Here is a 16,321-nt window from a genome sequence, read left to right on the forward strand (position 1 = left end):
TTATTATTATAGACCAGGATGCCGTGCCAAAGTCCTTCAGCCTTATAGTCACAATACAGTATTGCATCGTCCCTGCTGACTACTTTGCATAATAAATAGTCTCCTAAATAGCTAATCAGTCATTAGAACACGTCTGGATATCAGCTCATTGAACATTACGAGATAATGAAGCACCATGAATGGCACCATGTGGACAACAGCACCACAGTCGTCTACAGTAAAAGAGATCAGCTTGTGCTGTCTCTCTGTTCAGGGTGCAACGTTTGAAACCACAGCCTCTACTGCCTTTTCTATTGACCTGAATGCTGTTGTCGTCATCAGTGGTACTCGAGCACAGTCTATGACAGCAGGCCAGAGCTCACCTCCATTCGGGATGTCGCCAAGCTGTGCGCAAACACGCAATAATTAACTTTACACATTGCATGAATTAATTCAGACCATTAGGCTGTGTTTGCAAAGCCCCGACTGCATATTTCAATGCCATAAGGTCTAAAAGATGGTGATGGAGGCAATTGCTTTATTCATCCGTGGCTCCATCAAAATCTGTCAATCCTTGCTTTTGCCCTTTCAATTTGACCTACATTGCAAATTTTATTAGGGTCTCTTGAATTTGAGGACAGTTGAACCCTTTTCTTAGCTTGCAGCAGTCCTGAGGGTCTGCACTGACCTGATCATTGCACACAAACATGGCTAAGAGGGAAAAAATGGCAATTGACTTGTTATGCATATGTCTTTTATTTATTCCTAGCAGTTCTTTAATCTGATTCCCAGCATGATTAGATAAAATAATTGTCATCAAAATATCACAACAATTGGCAAAGATATTTCCAACACAAGCTACATCCAATTCATACAACAATTACCCACAATCAGGCATAGCTCAAAGCAACGTGTCATCTATGTTTCCTTCTGTTTCTGTTTGCCCCTAGAAAGCCCCACGGACAGAAATCCTTCATCCGCCAAGGACTGCCAAGATTTACCCACAGGGCCTGTCCTGCTTGGCAGGACTCCGGGTGAGCCAGCAGCACTGACACACAACTACGAAGCCGTCAATGTTGCCTACTTAGCATAACTAGTTTAAAGGGGTCATATATGACGCGGCTAAAACGAATATTAGCCTTTGTTTTAGATGTAATGCAATGTGTATACACAATTTAAGGTTCAAAAACACTGTATTTTCCACATACCGTCATGTTTGTATCTGATCTTTGCCACGCCTCTCTGAAACGCACAATTTTTTACAAAGCTCATCGCTCTGAAAAGCGAGGTGTGCTATGATTGGCCAGTTAACCAGTGCGTAGTGATTGGTCAAATACTGCAAGCGCGTGATGGAAATGTAACGCCTCTTACCATATTTGAACATCAGGTTGCAAAGCAATTGTGCTGACAGGTATGCCCACCTTACTTGCGTATACATTTGGGCGTAGATTTGTGGGAGTGTGGTTACACAAGGCGTTTCAGGCAGGTCTTGGTGATCATTTGCATTTAGATAGAATGCATCTTTTGTTCCGACACTTTAATTTTAGCAATTTTACGTGTCTAATACATGCATGGGCAACTTGCAACAACACAGCGAGTTCAATCTGATGAAGTCTAAATCAACAGGACCAATTCAAATTTAAATGCAAAGTAGCACGCACCGCCTCCCGCTCTGCACATCTCCATCCTTCTCTCCAAAGGTCTTCAGAAGCAGGGGGTGTCCCTGGATGATCCCTTTTAGCTCAGAGTGCACTGGCTTTTATGTGGCCATGCCTCTTTCAGTCAAAGTAGCAGGGGATTGATAATGAATCCAGCTCGACTCAAAATATGCCAGACCAGCTAAGACTCAACAGGCCCAGTATGGGGTCAGTGCATCTGCTGTTAAATGCGGTATGATCCCCTGCAGTACGATCCCCAGCACACGGAGCTAAAAGCAGTGGACGGGTCCAGGACTGAGCTCATAGACATCCAGATGTCTACAGGGCACAGAGCTTTAATCAGTCTTTTGTGTAAGGATGATTAACAAAAACCCTCCCTTTTTGCATAGTTCCCCTCCTCTGACATCAAAATTCAGCATGGAACTTTTAACAGAGAGAAAAGCTTACATCACAAAACAGAAAACAATGCATTCTGCATGCATGCGTCGCCTGCACTGGCGACCCATGCGGTACTGCAGCTCTGTGAATAACTCTGGAGTACACAGAGGAGAAGCAACACCCACAACAATCAGCAACTGTCTTCAAATATGGCCAAATTGTTAAGACTGTGCCGAAGTGTCAATTTATTACCTACAAAAAAGATATAAAAATCTGCTTTATTTACTACTTCTGTTAATGGGATAGTTCACAAAAAAATCTGTCATCGTTTATTGCCATTTCAAAACCTCCTTCTTTGGAACACAAAATATTATATTCTGAAATGTCTCATTGGTTTTGTGTCCATGCAATGGAAGTCAATGGGAATGGGGACCAACAATCTTGAAATATCTTCTGTGTTCTACAGAGGAAAGAAAGTAAGGTTTGGAGTGACATGATGGTGCGTAAATGCTTATTTTGAGATGAATGGCAAGCAATAAGTGTTTTTAATTAAAAGTTTAAACAAGGTGTGAAACTGTGATAAGGACATCATAAGCATCCATTACTAGCACTACCAAAATGCCCAATATATTGCATTCCATACAATACATACTAGGAGTTATTTATAAGATTGTTAATATCTGCATTCATTTAAAACATTAGCATGGCATTAGGAGAATCATATGGTTTTGAAAAGCATACCTGTATTCTTTTATTATTCTTGTCTCAATGCTCTCAAGTGGGCCATACTATGGACTGCAGTAATGAGTCTAGAGAGCAATGTTTCATTTCTATTTCTAAGTGCAGAAAAAGGTTTTGATTTTGTGAATCCCTGGGCTGCCTTAAGCATAGACTAAACAAGAACAAGACACTTAAAAGACAGTCTGCATCACAAGACCCTTAATCATGAGGTTAGAATACCATGACACAAATTCACAACATGCTGCAAAAGATTCCGGTAAAATTACACAGTGGAGTACAGTGTTCGTGAGCACAGGGATCTTTTTTTACAAGTCATTTGGGTCTCCAAACTCTTGACTTAGTAAGAAAATGAAAACATAGTTTGCAGTCATTCTCTGCAAATGTGAAACCACATGGCAATGGCTCAGGATGTGACATTACACACCAAGTGTTTCTAGAAATAACCTGTCACACTTCAGAAGAGACTGATGGCCACTTCTTGAGATATCTATACCCTTATCCACGTTATTAAACATGACAAAATGTATTCATTCGTAATTTGCTAAACAAACCACCTGTCTTTCAAAGCATAAAAGCATTTGGCAGTCTAAATAGAACTATTGCCATCTTGATGAAAACTAACTGATATACAGACACTGCTACACATTCAGTTTGATCTGAAACAACATGCAAAATAGTAAGCATTGCATATAAACACATACAGTATAAAGAGCTAACAAATTCAACTATTAAATGTAGATCTAAGAACCACAAAATATCCACTTTGTCAAGCATTACTATTGTAGAGACTTTCTTCGACAGAGCACCACGTTTAAAGTCTTTGTTCTAGACAAGGGAAATACATGCTGCACTGATGTGAAACAGCACTAAATGTTGCTAAAAAACTGTATTTGTTGCAAAGATAAAGGGTTTTACTCCGTGCTGACACGCTGAAACAGAGATGCTCCGCTGGGGAAAGCCTCCCCTGTCATTGTGGCATAACGTTACTGTACAATTAACTACCCAGCGCTGAACGCCTATTATGTTGCATTCCTGGGAAAATGTTTCAACGGAATAAGTACAACGCGCATTTTTATAAACAGAAAGGTACAAAAGTATGTTACCTGTTTGGGTATTAAGTACAAACAACGTGGCTCATTTTCTTCGCTAGCAAGCTCCGGTTAGTTGTTCCGACCGTGCTGCGTTCAGTGTGTTACGGAGAGTAACACAGTTTAAACGAGCAGTCGACAGTATTCGAAAATCCCCGCCTACCTTTGCTTCTATTGGTTCACTCGTCCTGTTACTCTAGCGTCACAGGAGAATAGTTGTGTACACATGGCAACTGTGTTTCCCATCGGCAATATTCGAGCCAATGGGATTGTGGTTCTATACAACAGGCGACGCCTACCTGTTTTGGACTAGCGTCATTGGATAAAGCGCTCGTCAGTCAACATAGGACCGTACAAAAGGCGGGAACTCTTGCGTTCGATTATTGTAATGTATGCAAATTCATTGCATTTCAACATTCCGCTATCCAAATCACCACAAAGATGAAACATTCAACACGTGAGCAATATCAAAAAAGATTATTTTATCATATTTATAATAATAAAAATATAAAATAACTATCCCATTTGTATATTGTTAAATGTTGTGCATTTGTTATCAAAACGTCTTCACTGCAGTTATTCAGATTTATTTACACCAAAAAGTAAACACAATCTTTTTTTTATTAAATTTTATTTAAATTGTACACAATATCTAAAAAAACTCAAGGCTCAAGGCTATACTTCTAACGTTACTCACTTCACTAGTAATGTATACTGCCCATAATAAACTCCAGTAATGACAATTAATTAAGTGCTGTCATTCATGTAAGCAGCAGGGGAAGATCTGTGCTGCATTGATGTCTGCGGGAGTGGGTCCGAGACAGAAGACACAGAAAAGCAGGTTTCCAGCATGGGTGTACTAATAGTCATGGTGGCTCTTGCTGCGGTGAGCTGTGACATTGTCTCTTTTTTCAAAGCGACGGCCGCAGATCTCACAGGGGAACTGGTAAGTGCTCTCAGCGTTGTGCTTGCGCATGTGCCAGTTCAAGGAGGCTTTCTGCCGACAGGTAAATCCACACACCTCACACCTGAAATAGAGAGATACAGAGAGTGAAAGAGATATAATGCCTGTGGATTTATATAAAATAGAAACTACAATAGTAGATAGATGTGTGTAGGCTTTAAATCAGATTTTCTGTCCATCCAAAAGTATCAATATAGTAAACATGCCGGACAGACAATTTATAATGCTCAAGGAGGTTCGTAGTACTTTCCAGACTCAGAAAAGCAAAAAGTTATTTTTAGTTTTGTGTGTAATATGCATCAGAGGGTCAGCAAACAAACGTTGGGAGGTGTGTGCGTATGTCACCTGAGACAGACAAGTTAAATAGTAGGACGTTGTGTTAAACATGAATAGAATGTTCATGCAAAAATGAGTAATGTAAGCTTGGGTATAAACAAAAGGTGTGTGTGGTGAAACCCATACTGCAAAGGTTTCTCTCCAGTGTGTATCCTCCGATGGATGATCAGGTTACTGCTGGTTCGAAAGGCCCGGGCACAGAACTCACAGATATAGTCTCTCTGATCTTACAGACACAAAGAACATTTAATAAGAAGATTCAATTATTTTCTTTTCTTAATATTATAACCTAAATGCACCAAATGTTAACACTCACTGCTGTGCAGCTTCTCATGTTCTTTCAGATGCTTCTTAAAGTTGAACGACTTATCGCAGGTGGGGTGCGAGCAGGAGAACGTCTTCTGCTGGAGGTGCAGGTACTTGACGTGATGCTGAGAAGAGGAACAGTTTGTGAGATGTACTGGCTTCACTTAGCAGACATGTTTCCATTAAAACACAATAAAGTACATTGGTAGCACTTTATGTTACAGTTTACACATACAGTATGTAATATTTACTTTTAATAAACTTCCTAAACCCATATGAAAGAGACGGTTTACCCCAAAATAAAAATTCTGTTATCATTTACTGATCCTCGAGTTGCTCCAAATCTGTATGAATTTCTTTGTTCTGATGAACACAGAGAAATATATTTGAAAGAACGCTTGTAATTTAAACAGAACTGGCCACCATTGACTACGATAGTAGGAAAAATTACAATGGTATTGAAAACAACCAATTTCCAACAATCTTCAAAATATCTTCTTTTGTGTTCAACAGAACATAGAAATTTATAAAGCATTTTTTTCTACTATGGTAGTAAATAGTGGCCAAGAACTGTTTGGTTACAAGCATTCTTCCAAATATCTTTCTCTGTGTTCATCAGAACAAAGAACTTTATACAGATTTGGAACAACTCGAGGGTAAGTAAATGATGACAGAATTTTTATTTTTGGGTAAACTGTCCCTGCATTTATTATTCTTATAAATAATCTGAAACTGTATTGATGTTGATGTCCCTCTACTGGCATTAGCAAAGCTAAAGTCCTAGGTTTAATTAATTGAGAATACACGTATACAGTATGGATTAAAAGTACAGTAATGTGTGTTTTGTAGGGTAAAAGCATCTGCTCTGCTAAACTGTGTATGTTTTTGTACCGACAATGCAGAATAATACACAACACAGGCCTTTTCTTTTTAGGGTTGTTTAAGTCCACTGAAGACGAATGATTATGTCATGAATACTGGCTTGACTCAGCACTCACATTTAGATATTGCCGACTGGAGAAAATCTTATCGCAGCCCTCAAACTCGCAAGGCAAAATGACTTTCTGTGTTATTTTCCTGTAAGACAACAGTAACATATAATAGAACATTAAAAATGAAAAATTCTGTCATCATATACACACCCTCAGATTGCTCCAAATCAGTATAAATTTCTTTGTTCTGCCAAACATAAAGGAATATATTTTGAAGAATGTCACTAACCAAGCAGATCTCATCCCCATTGACTCCCATAGTATTTATTTTCCCTACTATGGCAGTAAATGGGGGAGGAGATCTGTTTGGTTACTGACATTCTTGCAAATATCTTCCTTTGTGTTTAAAAAAACAAATTTATTCAGGTTTGGAACAACCTGAGGGTGAGTAAATCATGACAGGATTTTCATTTTTGGGTGAACTATTCCTTTAAAGATATTTATAATAAAGCCAAAGGACAGGCACCATATACATTTTAAAAATACTGTATTATAACAAAGAAAATTCGTTTACTTTGATATCAAGAGAGAACAAACCTTTTCTTCCTGCCACTGATCTGAGACATGTCATCTTTCAAAGACTGTGGGCTAGAGAGAAAACTGGAGTTTAATTTATTGGGATTAGGTTAGAATAAATTTATGAAATTTTGAGTTTACCAATTATTTTTAAGCATTCCTGCTTTTCTGTTGGTGTTCTGCTTATCTCCAGCATCTACTCTCCTCTGGTTCCCTCTTTTGGTTAAATTAAGCGCTGCAGTTTCTTCATTGCTAGGTGACATAATTAAACTACAGTAACTTAAAAATGTTCTTCTCCATTTTATCATTTTCTGCTGAACTGACAATGTGTACCACAAAAACTGAAGAGAGCTAAACATTACGACTAATACATTTGTGAACAAGTTATTACAACTAAATAACAACATATGCAGATATATGTACTTATGCTCTGAAAGGTGAAAGACATCAGTTCCATCATTTCCTCCCTCATTGACAGCATCCTGTTCAGTCTCCGTCACTGTAACATCTTAACACAAGATGGTAATTAGTTCTTGAAAACAACAGGACTTTGAGTCAATTCTTAATTCTAATCTAAGTCACCTGCATTTTTGTTGTCTCCAGAAATCTCAGATCCTGCCTCATTTTTCTCTTCCGATTCATTTAAGGTAACGTCATGTTTACGTCCCTGTTGTTGTCGGGTTGTCAGTTTAGGCAACTCTTGCCTTAAAGTGATTGGCTCCACCAATTGCTCTCTGCCCCGTCTGAGCCTCTTCGGACTAGCGGGGGTCACATCTCCACTGTTGCCATCACTCTCATTTTTAGATTTCTCTCTTTCAATAGGAGACCACGAAAAATGATGGCCACCATCACAAGTGTATTTGAGACACATGTCCACCTCAGATAAGTAACCAGAGTCCTCGGACTCAGATTGCACAACTGTTCTTCCTGTTTCATGGACACTCTTATTCTGCTCTGGTTGTTTTGTAACAGTCTTAAACTGCAGGGCAGGTGGAAGGGGGCATTTCTGTCCATGGTTGTGGACCAACAGAATAAGTTCCTGCAAAGATTCTGTGGTAGTTGACAGACTTCTTTTGGCATCTGTTTTCTCATTACCTAATAAAAGGCACAGCCATAAATAAAACCTCAAAGGGGGTGGATAATCAAAAACTTGAAGCAGTGAACATTATTTAGTTTATTCAAAGAACATTAAAAAATAAAATAATGTATTTAAACACCCACAATCTCAAGTTTACCTGAGCACTTGATACAAATTCTGGAATAGTAGCTGCAAAACAGAGCGCAGATGTAGCCGCCAGTTAGACCACAAATTATCTACAAACGTTCACACCACCAAAAGACTGTACTTGACTGTTAGCCAAAACTGAATTTTTTCAAGTATATATGATAACCATCATCTTTGTTTTCTGTCTACATTCCCTCTAAACCTCACTCATAATTCCTGTCGTTCCCTGTACGATCTGGAACTGGATCAGAACAAATGGAAAGATTTAGATATCTTCTTTAAAGCCAAAATCAACAACTGCAGATGTAATTCTGCATTTTGCATTACCCAGCCAATGAACGGTCATCTAGCGGGTATATGGGTAACATTATCTTTCTGTATAATAGGATGACTGTATTACCTGTCTATGAGATGCTGGGCGAGCTCTGAGTGAAGAGTGAAGCCCAGTTCCTCTTTGAGCTGACCCCAGCTATGCAGGCACGAGCCCAGGCGCACGCGCGATTTACTCCTGCGTGCGTCCAGTTCCCTGCGCCGCTGACTGCGCAGAACGTTTTTAGAAGTCATCACACTGACAGCTGGCAATCAAACAACCTTGTAAGTGAAAAGATATTATGAGTGTTTTAGTATGCAGTAACAAACGAAATAATAATAAATAACGTTATTCAGCATTATAAATCTTCTAAAGCCTGGTCTGCTGGTGAATGTTGCCCGATTATATACCACATTTAAATGAACATTTATGCATTTAGCAGATGCTTTTATCCGAAGCGATTACCGTATTAATACCAAATTACCAATAAAACAAAACCATTATGTAACCTACAGGGGATACAGTAGGGGATACAGTAATAAGTAAGTAGCTACTGTTGGACCTGATCTAAAGAGTCTAGTGATATTTCACCCAAAAATGAAATTCTGTCATCATTTACTCACCCTCTTGTCATTTCAAACCCGTATGACTTTCTTCCTTTCTTCAAAAATTCTTCTTTTGTGTTCTGCGTTAGAAAGAAAGTCATAAAGGTTTGAAATGAGTAAAGGATGACAGAATTGGGTGAACTAGCACTTTAATGTAATGAAATATACGTAGTAATTAAGACTAATTAGAATAAATAAGCATTTTAAGCAATTCAATAGTTAGGTTACAGTTAACAGCATAAACAGGACAATATTTGCAGACCCTCGTTATGATCCTGTGTGCTAGTGTTTGCGGGTCCACTCGCTGAAACTGTTGCCCTTTTAAGGAGGAGCCGCTCCAGTCAATCGATAAACTGTGCGCAAATACTGAGAAGTAGTCTACGTGATGCGTTTAATCTAGAAGAAAAATAAGAATAACGTCTGAAATCATCTGCCTATAATTTATTTAGTACCAGAGTAACATGACAAGTAAAGCGAAAAATTCAAATCGGAAGTTTAGCTTCCCACAATGCTTCACGGCATAGCTAGGATCTATGGGAAATGTAGGCTCTGTCCGTATTCGGGGGCTGCGTTCTTTTTTATTTATTTTTTATTTTTATTAACAGCATATAAACAAGTTTACATACAAAAAGGCATTGAATAAAGGGCTGCGTTCTTTTTGAAGGCTGCATTTTAAGAATGATTGCGTCACAGCAGCGCGACTGAAGGCTGGCAAGGCTGTCCCGATTCAAATGTTGCTTCAAATGCAGTGTCGCTCGACCTTATTTCCGCGGGTTTTTAAGGATAGAACGAATGTATCCTTCACAGCTTTGGCTATCCCGAGATTCATTGCGCGACTGTAACGGCTTGAAATTTTTCAATAATCATTCAAAACTTTAGTTAAATAAAAGTATGTAATTCACAGAAACGGTCCATTTCAGTGTTTTGATATTATATATGATGTTAATTAACATTATTGGTGCGTTATTGTGTTTTAAGGTTGGTTAATTTAATATACTGTTGGGCTGTTTTAATCTACATAAACGTGTCATATTCTCTAAAATTAAATATAAATTTTCTGGAAAATTTACCACGCAACAGGAGCAGCAGGTGACGCAATTAGGAAATCATCTGCGAGGCTAGGCGTCTCATTTCTTTTGAGGCTGCGTGCTTTGAAGAACAAGTCCTCGTTTTTAAATCCGCGACCTTAGAAGGTTGCAGCCCCCGAATTGGGACACAGCTGTAGTCTGAGAATAATTTATTTTACAGTGGCGCCAATCTACACTGGTTTGGCTTCCAACTTTCTCGAACATGTGATGAAACTACACGTGTGTTTACCCCATTAGTGCATATGTGTGGACGTATAGCCACTCATTTTAACCCATGAAGAAACTTAAGTTGGAAGAAAAAGACAAGAAATGGACGTCAGTTTTAAAAATATCTAGCATAATTTGTTTGCAAATGAGGTTGATATTTTATAATGAATGTAATAAAACATACATCTGAGGTATGGTCTAATTCTCAATTATTAATGCTTTGTAGGCTATCAGGCATTCAAAAGTGTTTAGATAAATCAAACATTTTTATATTAGGTTAAAATATCCCCTTAAATTTGTCATAGACTTTATACATTACACATTTAATTGACACATTAAATGACAAATTATATATGTTAGTAGATCATGTGTATAAAGAGAAGCTGACTCTACACTTTATATTGTATATTTAAAAACTTTATTTGCTTTGTGATAACTATACTGCATGACCCCCCCCAACTAAAAATAATATTAATCTCTGCCAATAAAACCAGGAAAGAGTGCCAGAATGTCATGCTATAGACATAATGTATAGACACAAGAACATAAAAAGGAAGCCACATCAGTTTCACATGTGTTGGGCTGAGCCCACACACGATCGCTCATGCACACGCTCACGCTCACGAGGAACACACGGCACACACTTCTTGCCTCTCATCTCAATCTATAAACCAGCATGGAAGAACTTGGTGAGTTATTCAGCATTCTGTGTCATTCTAACACTAAATATGAAGTAAAATCTTGATCCATAGCCTTAAGGCATGACAGGTTTGTAATCCAATAACTGATATAGAGATTCTTCTTGATCATCCTTTGCATTTTTGCTAAACAACTGTATCTTTTAAAACTGACATAAAAGTTAAGCAAACAGGTGTGTGTGCACGCAAAAGGTTGCGGTATTGAGGTAAGAAATATTCGCTGGCATAGGCCAACTCTTTTATTAAATTAAATTTTATTAAATTAATTTGTCAAATTAGCGAGACATGCCCCTAAAAGCGCCAGACTTTCAATGCAGCCAGTGCTTTACCACTGTCAGGATGTGACAGAATAAAGGTTAACCAAAAATGTTTAAGTAGAAAAAGTTTGTGTTACTTCAATGCAACAGATGCAGGAAGGAAGGGCCATCTTAAAAATATCAATTCGTTTGAAGTATAAAAAAGTACATATACATAGGCTACACACTTCCACATGCAACTTTTTCTGCATGGAACTATTTATCCTCCTAAACAACAGATGGGATACATGTTACATTTACTTTGCTTCCCTATAATAAGCAATTTTGCGGCAGGGGCAACATTTTTAAATGTATATGGTCAGTGTTCGATAAGATTTCATCTATAATAATACAGCTGAAATTGTTTTCATAAATAGTTGTTTGGTTAATTAAGTGGTACAGTACTGCACATGTGCTTTCTTTAAAAAAACTCAAAGAGTTGAGAGGCCGACCATTCATATCTATATAAAATAAAATACTTTTATGTGTCAGCAAAAGTATGTGGCAACGTTTGAAATGCATGTAGTTGTTTTTCATGTTCTGTATTCTACATCCGTTGTGTTGCTAGAGTCACTCGCCTTTTCACATCCTCAGGAAATGACATTGATTGCTGTAATGGCTTCATATTGTACTCCCACATTACCCCGATTGCTTCAGTTCAATATGTTTTTCAATAGATGATTTCAGGAGTGTGATGTGTGATTTTTTACAGACATGCTTTTAGAAGAGTTGGCCAACAACTCCTCACAAACTGCAACTGGTCCTGAAACTATACCACCCAAAACTCTCATGCTGGGAGATTCAGTTAAAAGGGACAACACAGCTAAGCATGAACCGGTAGTTAACATACAGTATCAGACCAATTTATTTCTGTTTTCATTTGTGCTGCAAAGCATTTAAGTTTTTAACTTTTAGTCTCTATAAAAAAAGTAAACATATCCAAATCCACTGCAATGCTGTTGTCTCTTCATTACAGACTGATTCCTCTAGACCAACAGCAACCTATTTCAATCATACATACAGGTATTGACACCTGCAAATGTAGACTAAAGTCTGTCCCCTGTATAGAACTGAGCATTTGGAGTTTCAGATCTGCTGAAACAACATTTTGGCATGCATGCCGTGCTTTGAGGTGACCACTGAGAATATAACGTTCCATAATGTACTCTGTTCACTTAATACAATAATATGCTTCTAGTATGCTTCCAACGCCGTTGGAGGCAGGAGTGATGAGTCCCACCACGGCCACACGAGAGTTAGACTCCATCATGAATGAACTTTTGAGTTTAGATCTTGGGGTAGGTAAAAAACAAAAACATGATCTACATCAGTTGCTGACCTTTTCTGCCCCAGCTAGATACATTTTTTGTATTAATGTAGTTAACAAGTAGCAACAGTAGAGGGCAGCATAGGCACATAAGTGTTTAGAAAAAAACCTTCATTCATATATAAAGTAAGGTTACATACTCGCATTCTGTTTAATTTTGTAGCTTCCGGAACAAGCACCCACATCAAACCCACCTCCAATCGCTCGCAAGTCGATAAAGGACAGAAATCCAGCAGCAACTACACAATGTGATCGTGGAAAACCAGCAGAGGAAAATACACAAGCTAAGAAACCACAGCATCCACCTCTGTCTGAAAAAATATCTAAGAGTGTGGATGCCATAGACGACTTGCTGGGCTCCCTTAGCTCAGACATGGAGAAGATGGGGGTCCACACAGCTGGCAAAGGCCACTGCGCTTCCTGTGGCAAGATCATCGCAGGAAAGGTACAATAAAAAAACATAGAGACTGATGTTGTCCCTAATTTTCCGCAGCACTTTAGCACGTATATCTTCCCTATGCAGATGATCACAGCTCTGGGTCAGGTGTGGCATCCAGAACACTTTGTATGTACGGTGTGCAGGGCAGAAGTTGGCACGTGTGGTTTCTTCGAGAGAGATGGCAAACCGTACTGTGAGACGGACTACCAAAACCTCTTCGCCCCTCGCTGTGGCTACTGCAAGGGTCCTATTATTCAGGTGATCTGTTTATACTCACACTGTAAAGCTTGCATTTATTTTGTTTTAATATGGAGCTCATGTGTCCTTTTATACCTGATCAACTTTTATTATTTGAGAATGTTACACTGCATTTAATAAAATAAATAAAATACAGCCCAAAACCCTCTCAGGACACCCTCAGCTACTGACCCCACAAATATTAACTAAATAAATAGAAAATATGTTGCCTTTTCAAAACTCAGATATTTATTCAGTAAAGCAATTAAAATTATATTTGTTTTGCTCAGAACATTTTAACAGCGATGGATCAAACCTGGCACCCAGAACATTTCTTCTGCTCCCACTGTGGAGATCTATTTGGACCTGAAGGTAAGACAGCTAGCTGGGCGTAAAAGTATATCCCAATACCCCACACATGCTACTTTTTTAAGACTGTGGTTGTCATTTCAGCATTTGTAATTTTTCTTGCCAGGGTTTATGGAAAAAGATGGTAAACCATATTGCCCCAGGGATTTCTACCGCCTCTTTGCACCCAAATGCTCTGGTTGTGGAGAACCAGTGAAGGAGAACTATCTGTCTGCAGCCAATGGAACCTGGCACCCCGACTGCTTTGTCTGTGCGGTGAGTGAGTTAGTGAGGTGGAAGACTGGAATGCAATACAATCATTCACTGCTTATAAATAAGGAATTTGGAGTCAGTCAGTCTGTTCTATTGTGGTGAGCTTCAAAGGTGAATTACTATCACTAGAAGTGAAATTAATATTCTTCTTAAATTTAAATGTTGCTTTTACTGTATATCCAACTTTCTTATTTTACCCCCTGTCTTTACCCAGAAGAAAAGTTTTTTAATACACTGTAAAAAATTATTTGTTGTTTTTTGTTGTTTCAAAAATAAGTTACCTGGTTGCCTTAAAATGTTGAGTTAATTCAACTTAAAAATATTTGTCAACACAATGAGTTTCCATCAAATTTATTTATTGAACCAGGTACTTATTTTTCAACAAATATATTTTTACAGTGTAGCTAAGAAAAGTTATAACGAATGTGTCATATTACTTTTCATATAAAGATTAGCTTCTCCGATGTTTCTAAAATTCTTTTAAAAATATTTTAAAAAGAAATAAAAATTAGGCACACATGAGACATATAAAATACATGTTTAACTCGGATTATTTGGTCTTAGAAAAATTTGAAGATAAATGTTTATGACATTGTTTAGATTTCTTATGGAACAGAGAGATTCCTGGCATCTTTTTTTATGAAAAATATCTGATAAACTGCAGACTTGTTTCCATCATGTTTCTATTTGCTCTGTATTTAATCTCATTGCAGTATGAACAATTAAGACATTTTGAAGTTCCCTAATGTGATTTTTCTTTTTTTGGGTCTCTCCTTTCTCTCCAGGACTGTTTGAAGCCATTTAAAGATGGTTGTTTCTTCGAGATGGATGGTCGACCGCTCTGTTCTCAGCACTATCATACTAGACAGGGGACTTTGTGTGGGACCTGCGGAGAACCCATCACTGGCCGATGCATTGCTGCTCTCGACCGCAAGTTTCACCCTGAGCACTTTCTGTGTGCATTCTGCCTTCGACAGCTCAGTCAGGGTGTGTTTAAAGAGCAGGGAGGGAAGCCGTACTGCTCGGTATGTCACACAAAACTCTTTCAGTAAAACTCTGCAAGCATCCTCTGAACATAAAGTAAAAAGTAAGTGTTATTTGAAGTATGTTCTATCTGCTTTAAGGCTTTCAAAAGAATATTTAACCATCGTGCCATAAAATGTATACTGCACTCAGGAAAAACTACAAAAACAAGTCAAATGTGCAACAGTTCTAAAAGAATAAAGTGAGATTTGGATCGAACAACATTGGTATGCTTCCTATAACATCTTTTTTTTGTCTCAGTTCTGCTGGATGAGACAATGAAATATTGACTGTGACTTTAATTGTGTGCTTAGGTGAATACCATATCATAATAAAATAAACAGACATCACTGCAGGCCATGAGGAGATGGTGGGGTTTGTGATTACATAAGGGTTTGAAGACTCAAGATTCTAATTGACTTAATACCATCTGTGTTTTCATAACCACTGCATTACAATGACACCCGAGAAATGTTTTCCATAAACATTTAAAAAGGTTCAAATAACACCAGGCATTGTTTTCTTTTCTGAAAATACATAAATACTACAGACGCAAGGCAAGATTGTTCATGTCAATGAGGCGACAGCCCATATAAACTGCAATACAGTCTTGACAGAACATACAGTACAGTATACTGTATATGCGTACATACTTAACAGTATATAAACAAACACTTGTTTTTAGAAAATATATCTTCAATATAAAATGTTTGAAAAACCTATTAAAAATGTTCTTTTGAAATGTACATTTATTGTGTTTTAAGGACATTTCGAAATTTTTACTTTTATTTGTATCATGGTAAAAGCATGGCATTAGCAACACCAAGGTCGTAGGTACAATCCCAGGGGATTGCACATACTTAGAAACAAATGTATAGTATAATGCAATGCAAGTCTCTTTGGATAAAAGCGTCTGCCAAATGCATACATTTAAATGTAAATGTAAAATTTATGGAAAATGTAATTTCCTAACAAATATTTGGCAAATAGTTTTTTTCATAAATTGAATAAAAAAATGTATTCAAGACTCTAAAAGTTGTATTACATAACTTGCACAATATGTATTCTTTGCAATGTTGCTAACAGTACATTTACTCTTTTAAAGGATGCTTAGATATTTTACCTCAAGAACAAGAAACAATTCAGATATGCACACATCTAAGGCAAAACTGGCAACTGCATTGCTCAAGATTTGTCAGTTCAATGCACTTACTTATAGGTTAGCCAGGCAGTAACTTAAGGATGAGCATTCTCATCTTCAAAGAATGCTCTCTGATGTTCTGCTAA

The 16,321-nt window shown here is 37.8% G+C and overlaps 3 protein-coding genes across 8 annotated transcripts in view; 1 reads left to right on the forward strand and 2 right to left on the reverse strand.

Moving 5' to 3' along the window:
- Positions 1–3,950, reverse strand: part of fcho1 (FCH and mu domain containing endocytic adaptor 1) — a 34,760-nt gene extending 30,810 nt beyond the window's left edge. For all 3 annotated transcript variants that reach the window (XM_057355966.1, XM_057355967.1, XM_057355965.1), the window contains exon 1: positions 3,860–3,950. The gene's annotated coding sequence lies outside the window, so the exon portion shown is untranslated. The remainder of the gene's footprint in view (positions 1–3,859) is intronic.
- A 522-nt stretch (positions 3,951–4,472) lies between these two features.
- znf692 (zinc finger protein 692) lies at positions 4,473–9,591 on the reverse strand. 3 transcript variants are annotated; one of them, XM_057357506.1, is made up of 12 exons: positions 9,361–9,591; positions 9,117–9,178; positions 8,584–8,774; positions 8,194–8,225; positions 7,541–8,053; positions 7,382–7,466; positions 7,100–7,210; positions 6,980–7,030; positions 6,449–6,527; positions 5,461–5,575; positions 5,271–5,370; positions 4,473–4,872 (listed from the first exon to the last, which is right to left on the reverse strand). In XM_057357506.1, the coding sequence occupies exons 3-12, from the start codon at positions 8,745–8,747 to the stop codon at positions 4,704–4,706; spliced, it is 1,419 nt and encodes a 472-aa protein (XP_057213489.1). In that variant the 5' UTR covers positions 8,748–8,774; positions 9,117–9,178; positions 9,361–9,591; the 3' UTR covers positions 4,473–4,703. The 3 variants fall into 3 exon arrangements, with proteins under 3 accessions (XP_057213489.1, XP_057213488.1, XP_057213490.1); XM_057357505.1 differs by lacking the exon at positions 9,117–9,178; XM_057357507.1 differs by lacking the exons at positions 7,100–7,210; positions 9,117–9,178.
- Positions 9,592–10,980: 1,389 nt separating this feature from the next.
- Positions 10,981–15,780, forward strand: lpxn (leupaxin). 2 transcript variants are annotated; one of them, XR_008964710.1, is made up of 10 exons: positions 10,981–11,082; positions 12,100–12,224; positions 12,364–12,410; positions 12,586–12,685; positions 12,878–13,159; positions 13,238–13,411; positions 13,681–13,762; positions 13,866–14,014; positions 14,797–15,261; positions 15,349–15,780. XR_008964710.1 is itself a non-coding variant. In XM_057357508.1 (9 exons), exons 1-9 carry the CDS (start codon positions 11,070–11,072, stop codon positions 15,061–15,063), a joined length of 1,239 nt encoding a protein of 412 aa, XP_057213491.1. In that variant the 5' UTR covers positions 10,981–11,069; the 3' UTR covers positions 15,064–15,780. The 2 variants fall into 2 exon arrangements, 1 of the variants encoding a protein (XP_057213491.1); XM_057357508.1 differs by having other exon boundaries at positions 14,797–15,780.
- Positions 15,781–16,321: the final 541 nt, after the last annotated feature.

This window comes from Triplophysa rosa, linkage group LG17, assembly GCF_024868665.1.
Source record: "Triplophysa rosa linkage group LG17, Trosa_1v2, whole genome shotgun sequence".
Classification (NCBI taxonomy): Eukaryota; Metazoa; Chordata; class Actinopteri; order Cypriniformes; family Nemacheilidae; genus Triplophysa; species Triplophysa rosa.